At 45.7% G+C, this 17,192-nt stretch overlaps 1 protein-coding gene across 1 annotated transcript; it reads left to right on the top strand.

The window, feature by feature from the left end:
* Positions 1–996: 996 nt before the first annotated feature.
* On the top strand, positions 997–16,714 carry LOC146990044 (EMILIN-1-A-like). Its single transcript, XM_085767876.1, has 15 exons — positions 997–1,512; positions 4,753–4,878; positions 5,576–5,814; positions 6,792–7,012; positions 7,135–7,290; positions 7,894–8,650; positions 8,780–9,148; positions 9,188–9,537; positions 10,728–11,034; positions 11,208–11,459; positions 11,538–11,786; positions 11,900–12,091; positions 12,524–12,631; positions 13,322–13,456; positions 13,885–16,714. Exons 1-15 carry the CDS (start codon positions 1,379–1,381, stop codon positions 14,205–14,207), a joined length of 3,918 nt encoding a protein of 1,305 aa, XP_085624002.1. The 5' UTR covers positions 997–1,378; the 3' UTR covers positions 14,208–16,714.
* Positions 16,715–17,192: the final 478 nt, after the last annotated feature.

Raw genomic sequence — 17,192 nt, 5'->3', positions numbered from 1 at the left:
AATAATGTGCAGCACAGACTCTTGACAGTGATGGCGGCGGCCAGGGGGCTTGAGCCAATCCCAGCTGGTTTAGCGCGAGGGCAGGGCCGACTGGACACGTCGCCAGTCTATCGCAGAGCCAACGTGTAGAGATGAAAGACACAGATACTGGACTATGGGAGAAACCTCGGCTTGAAAACTCCACCCAGGAAGCCTGACTGAGGGGCAAGGGTGCTACCCACTGTACACCGTGGCACCCGACACACACACACACACACACACACACACACACACACACACTTATCCAGTGTTCCACACTCAACTTTCTGACCGTTATGAGGTACTTACAGTACACTGCATTTTGCCACACTCCTTTTTCAACCTTCGTGTTTAGTTTCCTCTCTCACCCACTATTGGTCTCACTGTGACATCACTGACAGTTTTTGGAGTACCACCACCCCTGAGTGCGTGTGTGTATGTGTAAGGAGGATGTCACACTGAAGATAACAGACTGTTGTTAGCTGCTACAGCTGTTATCTACTGTGTGTGTGTGTGTGTGTGTGTGTGTGTGTGTGTGTGTGTGTGTGTGTGTGTGTGTGTGTGTGTGTGTGTGTGTGTGTGTGTGTGTCACTCTGTGCGTGTGTGAGGGTCAAAGGTCATCCTCTCTGTTATTTTAGGAGTTGCAGATATGAAACATCCTGCAGGAAGTTTTCACCTCAAGGACAGAGCGACGCCATGTTCAAGGTCTCTGTCAGTTACAGTAAACTTAGTTACAGTTACTGTTTATACTTTTCACTCAGAGAGATCTTGGACTCTGACCCCGACGTTAGAGGAAGAGAGAAGAAAACAGTTTATGTGTTGTTTTTTGTTTTTTGTTTGTTTTTGTTCTTTTCTTGGGCATCAGCGGACCCGCTTCAGACCCGGTTTCAGGACTCTGGGACGGGATGTGCAGGTGTGGGTGCGGAGCTGCACGTGTCTGGTTTCTCCTCCGGGAGGGGCGGGGACAGTTCGGGGGGGCGGTGATGAAGAGGAGGAGCAGCTGGTCTCGGTTCAGTCTGTCGCAACGTTTTCTTCCCCTTTGTTTCCAAAGTTCTGATGAGCAAACTGTGACCGCACCAACCCGGATTAAAACCGGATTAAAACCGGATCAGAACCGGATCAGACCCGCGGGACCAGCAGGGCCCGGCCCCGGAGCGGGACCCGGACCCGGAGCGGAGCAGAATCTGGTTCTGGGAGTTTGGATCAGAATCCGGATCATGGGTCAATAGGACGGACGGGCTTTGTGGAAACTTACTTTGTTTCCATGGAGATGATAATTTTCCCGCCAGCTGAGGTGTTGATCACTCTGAGTATTGATACCCAGTATTGATAGTGTATTGATCGCGTATTGATCGGGGGGATGGCCGCGCTCCTGCTGCTGCTGCTCGCGCTCTGGGCGTGCGGGCACGCCAAAAGCGCGTACCCGCTGCGACCCTCTTACAGCTTGTACACCGGCGGGCACGCGCACAGTGCCCGCGCGACCAGCAGACACAGGTAAGATGACACGTGCACGGAAAGGATGATGATGATGACGGTGATGGTGAGGGTGGAGATGAAGGAGGAGGTGACGTCGGGATATGATGACCTCACCACAGAAAAGTGTGTGTGTGTGTGTGTGTGTGTGTGTGTGTGTGTGTGTGTGTGTGTGTGTGTGTGTGTGTGTGTGTGTGTGTGTGTGTGCAGCAGATGTTTTGCTGTAAGAGAGTGGACAGGAAGTCTCGCTTTGACTCCTGGTTCTGCAGAAACTCTGATGATGCTGGTGTGACGTCATAGGATCCCTGTGATGTCACACATGCCACACATGTTTTCATGGAAACGGTCCCTCCAGCTTGTGATGCTGCTTCAGTGGAGCCAAGAGTAGGTTGAACTGAAAGATGATGATGATGATGGATGCTGATAAGGAAGATGAGGATGTTGATGATGATGATGATGATGATGATTTCTTTGTACAGCGCCAAATCATAATCCACGTTACCTCCAGGCTTGTTTCAGGAAGAGATAAATAATGACAATAATAAAGATAATGGTTCTAGAGTCAGATCCGGATGCTGCTGCTCCAAAACAGAGAGAGATCCAGTCATTGAGGGGAAGTGGTGATGATACAGTAATTATGTGTATAATGCTATATTGTTACAGTTCAGTTAAAGCTGCAGGTCTGATCCAGGTGTGATCCAGGTGTGATGGACTCAGCTGGGGGTGGGTGGGGGCTGGGGCTTTCTCTTTCCACCTCACCAAGCAATTCATCGATTCTCATCTAACCTGATCCAGCTCTAACTGTAAACCTGAACAGTTTGAAGCCTGAGCTTAGATTTAGGGTGGGTGTCGCCGTGTCGGCCTTCGGACCCAGTCTTAAACCACTCGCTACCCACTACCACTTCACTATCGAATGTCACTCCAAATCAAGTCACACTCGGCTGTGGAGGGCACTTGGACCATGACCCTTAAACCTGGGATACCGGTATGTGAAAAGCAGCTTTGTTTGTAAAACACATTTCAAAATTCAAGGTAAATCAAAGTGAGTTATATTAATACAGAAAAGACATCCAGACAAAATGTGACAGCAACATTGCTACCTATTAAAAAGGACAAAGATTCAAATACGAATTAAAATATGGCCGAGCTCAGTGTAAATTTGCAAATGGAGGAGGGGTAGACAGGGAGACGTTTTGTGACTGCAGGCCTTATAGAGAAGAGTGGATTGTTCTGATTGGACGATAGGGAGCTCTCTAAGATGCGATGGTGTTTCACTATTAATGTCTCCAAAGGGGCGAAGGAAGAGCCAAAGAATACCACAGAAGAGAGGAGTGACCTCTCCTACTTGTTAGCACATTTAGAACCAGCTGGAGTTATTTGATCGTCCTAATAACAAAGGATCACAGCTGTCTAGTCCAGAAGAAAACATATATCGAGTTGTTTTTCACCCTTCCTGTGATAGGATGTTTTTAATGCTCCTGATGTTGCTCAGGCAGAAGAAGGCCGCTCTACATGCTCGACTGAGGTAAAGGTCACAACCTGGTGAAAGATGCCCCCAGTTTGTGGCTGTAGCTGGAAGTCATCCAGAGTCATTAATGTATTTACAGCAGAGTAGTAGAATAAAGAAAATGCTGCATCTACATAACAGTGGACATGTATTTGATGTTTCCTGATAATCTTGCCTAAAGGAAGCAGATATAAGATAAAAAATAATGGGTCTAAGCATTGAACGTTGTGGAACTCCATGACCTTTGAACCTTTGTGTTTAGAAAATAGTCATTATTAACGATGAACAAACTGGAATCAGTCTAATAAGCCTGACTTAAATCAGTAATAAAAGTAATAAAATCCTGTGGTCAAATTGGGATGACAATGATGATGAGGATGAGGATTATGATGGTGGTGGTGGTGGTGGTGAAAGGACTGGATGGTCTGGTCTAAACTTTATATCTGTATAATTTTTAACAGTTTATGTCAGTACATTACAAAAAAAACTGGTATGGCGGCAGCTACATTACACTTTTATTGTATTGATAGGACATATTTCACACAGTGCATAGAAATTTTAAGAACATTTATTGTGCAAAACTGCAGCATTAAAAAATGCAAAACCTTTTGCCAAGTTACTTCATCTCTGGAAAACACTTGCTAAACAATAAGCTGCACAACATGAAAATAAATAATGACTTCAAGTACTGAAGTACTCAACCAACCAAAACGCAATCAAACTCCCAGAGAACATATTCTTTTGCTTTCCTATACTGTATAATATTCAAACGTCAGGTCAGATAAGACAATATAATATTGGGTGTAGTCTTCCTTACACTGTGTATTAGTCTGTTTATGTTTACAAGTGTTTATGTAAACTTACAGCACAAATTCATTCCGATGCACTTGAGTGGTTCAAACTCACTGAGGGCGGAGCGTCAGGTATTCAGGAGGTGGTGATCATGAAGTCACCCTGTTGATTTAGTTCCCTGTTCAAAGCTTAACAGTGAAGCTCTGTTGAGAGATAAGAGCAGTCTCTGAAGGAGCAGAGGTGTATTGATTACATATTAATCACACATTGATCACATATTCTTTAAGTCACATCAACCTGGACTCTTTCTAATTTAATCTATAATAATGTTATTATTAAAATCAAACTCTTCACTCTTCTCTCCACGTGACAAAGCTCTGCCCTTGACCAATCAGCTCTCCTGGAAAAATGACATCAACATGAGACTGGTGTGGCTTTCAGTGATTGTTACTGAAGCCCAGAAGTCACACAAGCACACACACACACACACACACACACACACAAACTCACAAACACACAAACACACACACAGCCTCCTCCTTTTGGCAGTAAAGCAGCTGTGATGTCAACAAACTGAAACAAACGCCTAAATGACTCATTTCCTGTAGAGTGACATCACTGTGTGTGTGTGTGTGTGTGTGTGTGTGTGTGTGTGTGTGTGTGTGTGTGTGTGTGTGTGTGTATGTTGTGTGTAGTGTATCTGCGATATGTGAAGTGCGTGCTGATGGTGTGAAGTAAATTCCTGCTTGTTGTTCTGGATTCCTGAAAAAAATCTATCCCATGATTTAATGAAGTGTCACACACTGATGACATCAGCACCACGAGCTGAGCGTGGCTTTACCCACAATGCCCCTCACATATGAACAATGGGTGTATGGTTGTGTGTGACAGAGCGAGTTTGTCAAATGATCTGCTGATGATGATGATGATGATGTGTGTGTGTGTGTGTGTGTGTGAAACAGAAATTGGTGTGCGTTCGTGGTGACGAAGACGGTGAGCTGTGTCGTTGAGGACGGAGTTGAAACTTACGTGAAGCCTGATTATCACCCATGCAACTGGGGGAGTGGCCAGTGCAGCAGAGTGGTGGTGTACGTATACACACACACACACACACACACACACACACACACAGAGTATTACAATACAGAACAGTATACTATATTTGATCTGATCTACCTGAGTACTAGGGGTGTGCCAAAAAATCAATTCACATAAGAATCGCAATTCTCATACGATTCAGAATCGATATAAAATGTCCCAAAATTGATTTAAAAAAATTAAAAAAATGAAACAAATCTGCTGGCTGTCGGCCTCCATTTCCTTAGAATTTAAAAGGCAGCATGTTTAACTGCACTATTTTTTTTAATAAAGAGGCACTTTTAATTTAGTTACTTAAGCAATATGTGATATTGCTTTTATGCAACAGTTTCAACAATTCCATCTAAGCATGGATAAATGTTTAAAACTCAATGCATGTGAAAAAGACACTTTAGTCATTCTGTCTTGCAAAGCAGACTGGAGTAGATCATGAGGATCCTTTGCACACAGATAGACTGAAGCAGAAATCATTAGGAATCAAATCGTTTTGAATCGAAAATCAATTCTGAATCGAATCGTAGCCCCAAAAATCAGAATCTAATCTAATCGTGAGATAGTAAAAGATTCCCACCCCTACTGAGTACAGTTATGTCACCTGACACCTGTCACATGATGTATGATGATGTCATGAGGCGTTGGGGCGGAGCCTGTCAGCTGCTGCTCTGATTGGTCGTCTGATCTCTGCAGCTATCGGACCTACATGAGACCACGCTACAAAGTGGCCTACAAGATGGTGACGGAGATGGAGTGGAAGTGTTGCCATGGTTACAGCGGAGAAGACTGCACTGACGGTCCAGTTGGCGGAGCGGGGACTCAGATCGCTTCCACCAGACCCCAACCCAGACCGGGACAGGGAGGGGGGACGAGCCATGGACAAGGGGGTGGAGGTTCTGCGTCTGGATCGAGTGGAGGACACGGTGGCGGTGGTGAGTGGGTTCCTGAGAAAGACAAACATCTGTCCGTCCTGTCCAGACCCATGGAGTCCAACAATTTAAAGGGATAGTTCACCCAAAATTCAAATTTCACTCATTATCTACTCACCCTCATGTCGACTAAGGGCTGGGAGAAGTTTCAGAGTCCTCCGTGCCTTCTCGGAGTTACAGGGGGTCTCGACGCAGCACTGCATGTCCATATGACGGTTGCGAACGGAGCTCACTTTTCTTCGTCCAAAAAGACACACCAAAAAACATCCAAATACCTCCATACTGCTCGTCTGTAATGTCCCTCTTGTATTGAAGCCCCAACATGAGAAATTGTTCAGAAAGAAATTAAATAAGTACAGTTTTTAAGCTTGTTTGTTGCGGAAGCTCCCAGTGTTGCTCTGCCGGAATCTCGTGTGAGTTGCGGAGCCGTGAACTTTGTCAATGCAAATCGCGCGAGATTTGCACAGACACAGGCAAAGCAGTGAACTGAGACACTGGGAGCTTCCACTACAAACAACTATACTTTTTTTTTTTTTTTGGAACAATTTCTCCTGTCGGGCCTTCAATACAAGAGGGACATTACAGACGAGCAGTATGGAGGTATTTGGATGTTTTTTTGGTGTGTCTTTTTGGACGAAGAAAAGTGAGACCTATTCGCAACCGTCATATGGACATGCAGTGCTGCATGGAGCCCCGCTGTTACTCAGAGAAGACCCGGAGGACTCTGAAACTTCTCCCAGCCCTTGGTCGACATGAATTTTGGGTAAACTATCCCTTTAACTCGTTGTGGTTCTTCTCCAGAACTGAATATCGGATCTGATCCAGACAGACATGAAGCCAACAGACATCAGTAATGTGACCTACTATTACTACCGATGACCTCTATTGACCCCTGTTGACCTTATCTCTGTTGACCTCTGATGACGTGACCTCTGCTGAGGACATCATGCACTGCTCTTGTTGTTGTTGTGTTTTCTCAGCTGACAGGGAGAAGATGCGGCAGCTAGAGGAGAAGATCGAGAGTCTGACCAAGAACCTCCAGGACCTGCGGTCAACCCTCGAGCAGGAGAGCAACAAACCAGGCCTCAGTGGGGGACGAGGAGGAGGGGGAAGAAACCCCGCTGATGCAGCTCAGCCGGAAATTAAAGAGACGATTCACAGCATTCAGGCCAAACTGGACCAACTGGACAACCGCACTCAGGTGAGTTCACCTGAAGCCGACGGGTGCAGTGTCTGAGGGCAAGAAGCTTCTGGTTCAATCCATCAGCATGTGTGTATATCAGTGTGTGTCTTAGTGCGATGTGTTTATGTGTCCACACACAGGCTCATGATAAAACTCTTGTGAGTATCAACAATCACCTGGTGAATGGAAAAGGAAATGACATGGACAGAGGTTTCTCTGGAGGAGTCAACTCTCTGAAGGAGGAGATCTTGAGGGAGTTGGAGAGGAGAGTGTCACTGTCCTGCTCCTCCTGTCAGGTGAGAGTTTGAACAGACAGTCCTTCCAGTAGTGTCGTGACTTTCATTCATTCAACCTTTAAGCTTGGAGGAATCATCAAGAAGCCCCTCATGTTTAATGATGTTGAAAGCACAGAAAAAAAACACAAAGAAAAAAAACACAACTTTTTAAACTGGCACATTGCAACAACTGTGCTGAGTTTGTACATTGTGACATGTCCAAAAAAATAGCATTATGCCTTTTAAGACTTTATAAATCAAAAAGGTACCAATGCGTATCACCAGTGCCCATCCTACCTTTACATATTAAATAGAGTAACTGGGGTGGCTGTCACCTGTAACCAATCAGAGAGCTGAGTCCAGTGGAAGCAGTAGCACATCTATAGATGAGATTGCCATCAGCCACACCAAAAAGATGAATGGTCCATTTCCCACTAAGCAATTTCTGTAAAAATATCCAATAATTTATGTCAAATGAAATAACTTTTCTCAAAGTTATTCTGTGTCGCCTCACTACTGTGTCCTGTTAGAGTCAAAGACATGTCGACGTACATCTGTGATACTTCTGGCTCCTGAAAACATCATGTGTTCGGTCCTGTCTTCATGTGATCCTCTGTGTTTCAGGCCGGCGTGGAGGATCTGCGCCGCCAGCAGGAGGAAGACCGAGAGAGAATTCGAGCTCTGGAGAAGCAGCTGAACGCCATGGACGTTCGGTACCTGCAGGACCTGAGTGGGCTGCGGCGGGATGTGACGCGCTTGCAGGGATGCTGCGACACCGTTGATGACCTCCAATACCGCGTCACCGATGCTGAACGCAAGATCAGCTCAGCCTCAGAGAACATCGATATTCTCCAGAACCATGTGGACGACCTCAGAGGAGGAGAAGAAGGGGGAGGAGGAGGAGGAAGAGGAGAAGGAGGAGGAGGAGGAGGAGGCAGCCATACTGAGAACAGTGGAGCCAGTGGAGGGAGTCGTAGTGGAGGAGGTGGAATTGGAGGAGGTGGGCAGGGGAAATTGGTGACAGAGGACATGTTGGATCGTCGGCTGAAGGACCTGCAATGGCGGGTCAACAACACTGTGCAACAAACAGAGCAATGTTGCTCATCACTGGAGAACAATCTGAGAGACGACATCCATAAAAAAGTGGAGGACCTACGGAGCGTGTTCTCCGACAGGTTTGATGACCAGGCGTACCGGATCGCAGACGTGGAGCTGGACGTAGCGCTGGTGAAGGACAGGGTGAGCGACCACGACAAGAGGCTGTCACAGCTGGAAAACAACACCTCCCTCCTCAACCAGAGCCTGGAGACGTGCAGCTGTGGAGGGTCTGGAGGAGGAGGTGACCGAGGAGAAGGAGGGAGGTGGACAGGAGGAGGAGGAGGTGACAGAGGAGAAGGAGGGAGGTGGACAGGAGGAGGAGGAGGTGACAGAGGAGATGGAGGAGGGTCGACCGGTGGAGAAGGAGGACATGACCGAGGAGAAGGAGGAAGGTGGACCGGTGGAGGAGGAGGTGACAGAGGAGATGGAGGAGGGTCGACAGGTGGAGGAGGAGGAGACAGAGGAGAAGGAGGAAGGTGGACCGGTGGAGGAGGAGGTGACAGAGGAGATGGAGGAGGGTCGACAGGTGGAGGAGGAGGACATGACCGAGGAGAAGGAGGAAGGTGGACCGGTGGAGGAGGAGGTGACAGAGGAGATGGAGGAGGGTCAACAGGTGGAGGAGGAGGAGACAGAGGAGAAGGAGGAAGGTGGACCGGTGGAGGAGGAGGTGACAGAGGAGATGGAGGAGGGTCAACAGGTGGAGGAGGAGGAGACAGAGGAGAAGGAGGAAGGTGGACCGGTGGAGGAGGAGGTGACAGAGGAGATGGAGGAGAGTCGACAGGTGGAGGAGGAGGAGACAGAGGAGGAGGAAGGTGGACAGGAGGAGGAGGAGGTGACAGAGGAGATGGAGGAGGGTCGACAGGTGGAGGAGGAGGACATGACCGAGGAGAAGGAGGAAGGTGGACAGGAGGAGGAGGAGGTGACAGAGGAGATGGAGGAGGGTCGACAGGTGGAGGAGGAGGAGACAGAGGAGGAGGAAGGTGGACAGGAGGAGGAGAGGGAGAGAGCAGGGGGGACACCGGGGAGGGGTCATCTGGGACAGGAGGAGGCAGAGGAGGCACTACAGAGAAATCCCTGGAGTGGAGGGTGGTGGCCAACGAGGACCGGATCAGACATTTTAACACTCGGATCAAAGACCTGTCGGTGTCTGGAGACTCTCTGTATGACAAGGTGAGGTCATCTTAGCCAGACAACCAGTCTCTTGTGATTGGCTGACTGTTTTCTGAGTGATCCAATAAGAAGACAGCAGACTTTAGGTAAAACCAAATCCTGTAAGTGTTGGATGGTGGGTCCAGGTGGGTGGGGCTTGGTGTCTGCTCAGTTGTGACATCACAATGTCACTGAAGTCCTGACAGCTAATTTTTACCCTCAGTTTCTGAACACAGGCTGTGTTCTTTTGTCTGTTAACCGAATAAAGCCGTGTTTATAGCTTTATTCGGATTATTGTGTAAAAAGTGAAAGAAAAAGAAAATTAGCCACTCCAGTCCAGCATCTGTCCTTAGTTTCTTCTCCGCTTTCAGCCGTCTCTATCTTTCAAACGCATCTCCTATGCAGATCCTAGTTTTGTTTCTGCCTTTTTTCAGTATGTTTCTGGGAGTCATAGCAAGATCTTTTAATGTTAGTGATGCCACAATGCTTGTAGCTGCAGTTCAGTGGTAACTGGTAACCTGGATGCCGAAATGCCACTGACTAGGTGATTGGTAGAGAGCGGTGGGTGGCGAAACAGGCCAAAATACAGAATCAAAACATAAACAAGTGAAACAAATGATTTGCGTGCTGCAAAAAAAAGTTTTTAATGTGAATATTCTGGCTGTACTATTGTTGTCAGTTAGATCAGTATTATTATTAACACAATTCCTTAGTCACTGGTGACAAATCGGGTGATTTTATGATTAATTGCCATACATTTCTTACATATAGCTCCTTTAATATAGAACCTAGATCTGCTTTATATTCACACCACCACACATGGAAATCTACGTTTAAACTGTATGGAGCTTTAATATAAAGGTCAGGGAGCCTTAAAACAGATGATTGATATTTACTGTGGAAGGAGGAAGGAAGAGACACAGACGTCATCTACAGTACGTGCTTTGTGTATATTACAATAACAATACCAAAGAAATACTTTGGGGCAGAGGAAAGACAGGAGGGAAGCAAGACATCTCACAGGCAGCACAAGACAAAAGGACAGCATAGAAATAAAAGGAGTAACCATCAGTGAGACTTTACTAGTTCATATTAGTGGTTGTATGTCGCATCAACAAAACTAATGGATACTATCATATCTCTAGGTGTCACTGAGAGAGTTGAACAATAATGTTGTTGTTGTTAGTAACATGATATTAACCAACCTGCAGGTTGTGGACCTGAGTTATGACGTCAATAAGATCAAGACTCTGACGGGTGACAACGGCGAAAACTTGCTGGGGCAGAATGGAGAGTTGTGCAAGAAGGTAGAGGATGAGCTGCAGAGGCTGAAGAATCACTCCCATGATGCTCTGGGGCGCCTGCAAAGCCACATCAACAGACTCGAGATCAGACTGGACTCAGAGAAAAATGGCTGCGTCCAGATCTGTTCAGGCCTGCAGGACGATGTCCGCCTGCTGCGAGAGGATGTCAGAGGGTGCACGAGCCAATGTAAAAACGGCCTGAACACGCCCACAGGTTAGATCAACCAACATCCTTCACAAAACCTTTATTTAAAAAAAGTAAAAACATCTCACAGTGGTAATTTTTTTTAAAAACTGATAAAGACAAACAAACATCAGTATTAAAACAAACTGAGCAGCTGGATTCATGTGAGCTCACCTCACTGTCTAATGTACACAAACCAACAGGTGCTGGTGGTGCTGGTGGTGCTGGTTCTGGTGCTGGTCCCAGTGGAGGTACCAGTGGACATGGTCCTGGACTGGATGCTGAAAAGCCGTTAGATGGCCACAGTGTGATCGGCGGTACCATCAACAACAACCAGCTGAAGACGCTGCAGGGCGAACTGTCCGAGGTCGTCCTTACCTTCAGCTCCATCAATGACACCCTGAAGGGGCTCGAGCACATGGTGCAAAAGCATGGCAGTGTTATTACTGACCTTGGTAAGATGAACTAAAAAGAAGCAACAGTCGCTAATCATACTTCCTCCCCTAATGCCCTGGTCCTTTGACTCCCTCCAGGAAATACCAAGGATAAGATCATCTCTGAGATTGACAAGATCCAGCAGGAGGTGACGGAGCACGTGGAGGACAGCCGGGACAGCCTGGATGGGATGCGCCATGACATACGGCGGTTTGAGAGCACGCTGCTGGTGGAGCTGGGAGACTGTAAGAAGTCTGGAGACGGGCTGGAGAAGAGGCTGTCGAAACTGGAGGGTATCTGTGGACGACTGGAAGGGGTGTCTGATTCTGTCCACAAGATCAAGGAAGGTATGTTTTACATCTTCATGTCTGCACAGGAAACAGTGAACCTCAACGTTTAACTTGAATCTGAACTAATCTAAGATCTGAACCTGTGTCCTTGTGATGTGTCCCCTGTTCAGGGCTGAATCGACACATATCCAGTTTGTGGACATGTGTTTCCGGTCTGAATGACTCGGTCATCAATCATGGAGGAGTCTTGAACCTAATCGAGAAGAACCAGGACGATGTCCAAAGCCGGATAAAGAACCTCAATTCGAGTGTGAACCAGGTTCTCAAAGACCTCCAGACTTTCAATGACCACAACAGGACCGGTGCGCTGGACTCTACTGTCTTCTACTGTCCACTTCTATCTCCTACTGTCCATTTCTGTGTTTTACTGTTTTCCACTGTGTTCTTTTTCATCATATTGTTTTTATTGTTGATGTAAAGCATGTAGATAAGTTCAGTGAAACTCAGGCTCATACAGTTTCTGACCTTTACCTTTAACCATGTTGTAACATATTGTGAGCTGTTGAACCCTGACCACATTTCAGTATTGGTTTAGCGTAAGGAAGAGGTTCAGGGGGAGGCCCCAGAAGTCAGGATCTGATTGGAGATCTGTTATGACTGACAGCTCAAATCACCCTCCTCTATTCTAACAGTGACATTATCTCTCAGCCAATGAAACAAGAGATCCTTTTGCAGAAAACAGTATAAAGGATAAAATCAGGATTGAATAATAACATGTATTATCATATCTACAGGCCTTCCCGGACCCCCAGGGCCCCCAGGCTTCGGTGGGCTGCCAGGTCCACGGGGACCTCCTGGACCTCCTGGACAAAGGGGAGAAAATGGAGCACGAGGTCTGGCCGGTGAGATGCGTTTACTCAAATTCTCCTGAAGGAGGGAGCAGGAAAATTGATCCACACCAGGTCCCTCAGTGAATAAAGTTCATATGATCAGAGCTAGAACTTGCTGCAAATATTGCCCCCTAAATCTTAGCCCCTGACCTCTAACCCCTAACACCTAATCCCTACTATACCCCCTGACCCTCCTCGACTATTCAATCTTCTGAAGATTCACAAAGCTCCAGAGTCCTGGATTGTTTCCTTCAAATACTTGGGTCTGTTCAACTCTAATCTGAGAATGCACTTGTGAGCTGCTCCAGAGTTTTAATGTAATCACAGCTTTAAGGAGGAACAAAAACCTTAAAGACATCCGTGTGTACACAGACTTAGACAAGAAGTCAAACAGCCATGCCTGCTCAGTCACATACCTTACATTTTTAGTCAGGCTTCAGGAAAGGGCCATCCAATCTAATTTGTGCCAACAACCAGACGTCTAGCCAGATGTGGAAGATTTAGAAGGACAATAAGTACTGGAGGAAAGTAACAAGTCTCTCTGCATTATTCAATGCTTCTTTTAGCATTTTAGATACTTCCTTTAGCAGTGCTGTTTACACCTGTGTGTGTGTGTGTGTGTGTGTGTGTGTGTGTGTGTGTGTGTGTGTGTGTGTGTGTGTGTGTGTGTGTGTGTGTGTGTGTGTGTGTGTGTGTGTTCAGGTGCACCTGGTGCTGATGCTCATGTTCCCAGACTTTCTTTCTCTGCTGCTCTCACTGTCCCCATGGACCGAGCTGGAACCATCATCTTTGACCACGTCTTTGTCAACGAAGGAGATTTCTACGACCCGAGCACAGGTTAGAGAGGACACACAGACACACACGCACACACACACACTCACACACATCCTTGTAATGCTATCTTTGTGAGGACACTTATTGACATAATGTATTCCCTAGCCCCTTACCCTAACCTTATAACCATCCAAAACAAATGCCTAACCTTAACCATTACTCTTAACCTAACTTAAACCTAACTATAACCTAAAGTCTTAACCCAAGTCTTAACCCTCAAACAGCCCTTGGAAAAAGTGAGGACCGGCCAAAATGTCCTCACTTCCCAAAAATGTTCTCACTCTGTTGGTTAAAAACTCTTTCCGGTCCTCACAACGTAGCATGTACAAGAACACACACAGAGACACACACTGGTGCTGCAGTGTGTGTCTCTGTATCCAACCAAGAACTTTGTGGTTACTAGACACTTGGTGTGTGTGTGTGTCCTCCAGGCATCTTCACAGCCCCTGTGGATGGACATTACTTCTTCAGTGCTGTCCTGACGGGCCATAAGAAAGAGAAGATCGAGGCAGTTCTGTCCAAGTCGAATTACGGCGTAGCCCGGGTCGACTCCGGGGGCTACCAGCCCGAAGGCCTGGAGAACAACCCAGTGGCTGAGGCTAAAACCCCCCCTGGCTCTCTGGCCGTCTTCAGCATCATCCTGCCTCTGCAGACCCGGGACACGGTCTGCATTGACCTGGTGATGGGCAAACTGGCGCATTCTGTGGAGCCCCTCACCGTCTTCAACGGCGTGCTGCTGTACGAAGACATGTGATGGGCTAGACCCGACTTCTGAGGGATGATGCGGCGGCAACAGGAAGTGAGACGTCACTCCATGTTTTTATGTTATTGTTGTATCAAGTCTTTGTCTCTTCACGTGTGGACGACAGCAGGAGTTGATCATCTGTCTGACTGCTTTAACCAATCATCTGACCTGCTGCAATCACATGACTCGAGCTCAGCAGCAGCAGCAGCAGCGGCACCGGGACATGCCCCTGTCGGTCAGGATCAGCTGATGCCTGGTGGTGACGTGACACCTTGTGGTGAAGAATCACAGTGTCATCAGTTTGTAGTGGTGTTAGCGCCCCCCGCAGGCACAGAGGTCATGACAGCCTCAACACAAACAACACCCTGAACAGCCGGGAAGCTGAAAGTGACGAGAGTGTCCTGAGGGTGGCGCTACAGGGAAACTGATCAGGACATCGTTTTGATCTGACGGGGAGATATTTAGACACCTGTCTGTCATGGATGATCTGATCGAGACAAGTGAACAGACAGATGGAGCCTTAAGCCCTGCGGCCAGCAGGTGAGAGGTTGTCATGGCTACATGCTATAGTGTAACTTTAAAGGAACTGTCTTACTGTCTAGGAGCTGAGTTTGTGTTTTATAAGCAAATTGTAAGCACATTGTGAATGTTTTATATTGAGCTGCACCTTTTTTTATTTAAACGGATTTCACAAAATGTCACAAGCTGAGAAACTCAGTTTTCTTATTGTCAACAAATCACAGAGATTCAGTAACTGTACAGTGACAGTTTACTGTCTTCATGAGCGTTATTTAAGTTAATGTACAGAGGTTTTATCATCCAAATCTACTTATGTAATATAAAAGTGCTTTATCTAAAAAATATAGATATAGTCAAACATTGTCATACACAGTCTTTATCACATGTTTGGTTTGTATTTGTGAAGGAATCTGTCAGATAATGTAGGACGGGGCTGGTTATTAAGTCGCAGTGCCTGGAACTACTCTATACTATTGACTATTAACTTAACTACTAACTATACTATCAACTATAAATAAATGTTCCATCACTGGACAGACTCAAACCGACAGTGTGTTGATCCATCTCTCAACAGCTTCCCCTGTCTGTGTCTCTCAGCTCTGAGCTGATCGGTTCCTATTTATATTATTGCACACACACTCTCTCGATTATATTAATACACACACACACACACACACACATCATGTTAGTTTATATTAGATTATATTAATACACACCAAATAAATACCTCTGAATGTTGGATTTGTTGACAAAAAGAAAAATATCAAATGTGATCAGACGTCTCAGCTGAGAGCAATGAAGGACGACATATTTCATCTGCAGCTGTTTGCTTTGTTTATTAATATTACAGCTGACTGAGGAAAAATATGAACAATGTATTGTAACTAAGTGTTTTAATGACCACAGCAGCCAAAAACATGATGTAAGTTTGATGGTCTCATGTGAGTAACTACGGATTAACGGAGGGACAACAGGTTCCAGATGTTTAAACTTTACTCTGACAGGTTTAAGCTACATGTAGCTACATGCTACATACTAAAGCCTGCAGCCACATTAGCTACAATTGTCTTGTACACCTGATTTAACTTTCACACTTTGTATTGGATAATTTTACTGTCATTAAAGAAACAAGTAAAACTCAACAGGCTGTCTAATAAACTGTGTGCCAGTTGAGGAAGCTCATATATAACCAGCAGGAGTTATAGTCAACGCCTGATTTAAAAAATAACATAATCAATTTTATATAACTGACCTGTTTACATTTTATTAAATGTATGCATACTTGAGTGTGTGGCCTTTGGATGACAGGTGGTTGTGTCACTGTAAGTTAACTGCTAGTTGTCTGCTTGGCACCACTTCAGTGCCTCTTTATTGGACAGGGTTCATGCTACTGAAGTAGGTGAATTTCTGGCATAATCTCATTCAAATTTCAACACTAATTTGCATGCATCAATTTTATGTGCTCACCTTATCTGAACCCATCAAACCTTAGCTCTACAACTAGCTCATTGCCATATGAATTAGCCTTAGGTAAGAGGTAAGATGCCTAGACATCTATTCTAACATTGCCAAAGGTGCCAATGCCCCTTCCTGTGGCGCCCAACAGTTATACAGTTGCATGTTTGTGTATTTGGTTGTTCTACATTTTGTGGGTGATCTACATAAATGAAATTGCGTAAATGAAAATATGTACAAACAGCAGCATTTATATGAGGGTTTTGTGTTTTACAATCATTTCTGCCATGGAGAGTTTGGATGGAGAGCTGGATGGCCGCAAGCGTAAAATGAAATGCAGTTGGTCAGCATGCCGCACCGCAACAGTGTCAGTGTGCATTAATTGTAATCAATGGATATATGTACGGACCTCATAGGCCTGAGTATATGTAGTACATGGAGAGTGAAGTGAGTATGTATCACAACAATCACCGTGCTTGTGTTTGTGCCTGTGCTGTGTTCTGCCACAAGGGTGCAATGTTTGATTTTATATTTACGTATGTATAAGGTTGAACCTGATACTCCAGGTCCAGGGCACCAATGTATACCACATTAAACACAGCACCATGACCTGATTAAATTCTGATATATGGTCTGAAATTGGACCTTCATCTTGAAGTGGGTCAAAGTGTAAAAGTATTATTAAAACCTTATTTTTGCACAATACAAAATCAACCTGGGCACAGATGAAATTCCAGCGTTGAAAACAAGAGTTAGAACAACAACAGCTCTGCCCGTAGCAGCGGTCCTTCATGGCAACAGAAACCATAGAAACCCTCCTCATCAAAAAACATGGGTATGATCTCCATCCTCATCTGGACTCTCCTCTGCTGCTGCTTCACTGGTAATGTTTTGGAAGACGCTTCCAGCTTCACTAGGTTGGGCATGGTCATGATAGAGCTTGACAGTATATTTATCTGGGTTCATGTAAATGAAGATCTTCATGAAAATGATCTGGTGTGTACAATGTTATTATTGAAA

The sequence above is a fragment of the Trachurus japonicus genome, chromosome 3 (assembly GCF_045865225.1).
Source record: "Trachurus japonicus isolate A0001 chromosome 3, Traja_1.0".
Taxonomy (NCBI): Eukaryota; Metazoa; Chordata; class Actinopteri; order Carangiformes; family Carangidae; genus Trachurus; species Trachurus japonicus.
Note: the sequence above shows the minus strand (reverse complement) of the source record. Positions and strands in the feature narration are given on the sequence as shown.

What these genes read in the sequence shown, in the direction of transcription:
- LOC146990044 (XM_085767876.1), top strand. Translation starts at nt 1,379, where the DNA reads ATGGCCGCGCTCCTGCTGCTGCTGCTCGCGCTCTGGGCGTGCGGGCAC. An exon ending in CAGTGCAGCAGAGTGGTGGT is followed by an intron (nt 4,879 to 5,575) that starts GTACGTATACAC and finishes TGATCTCTGCAG; the next exon opens with CTATCGGACCTACATGAGAC. An exon ending in TGGAGCACGAGGTCTGGCCG is followed by an intron (nt 12,632 to 13,321) that starts GTGAGATGCGTT and finishes GTGTGTGTTCAG; the next exon opens with GTGCACCTGGTGCTGATGCT.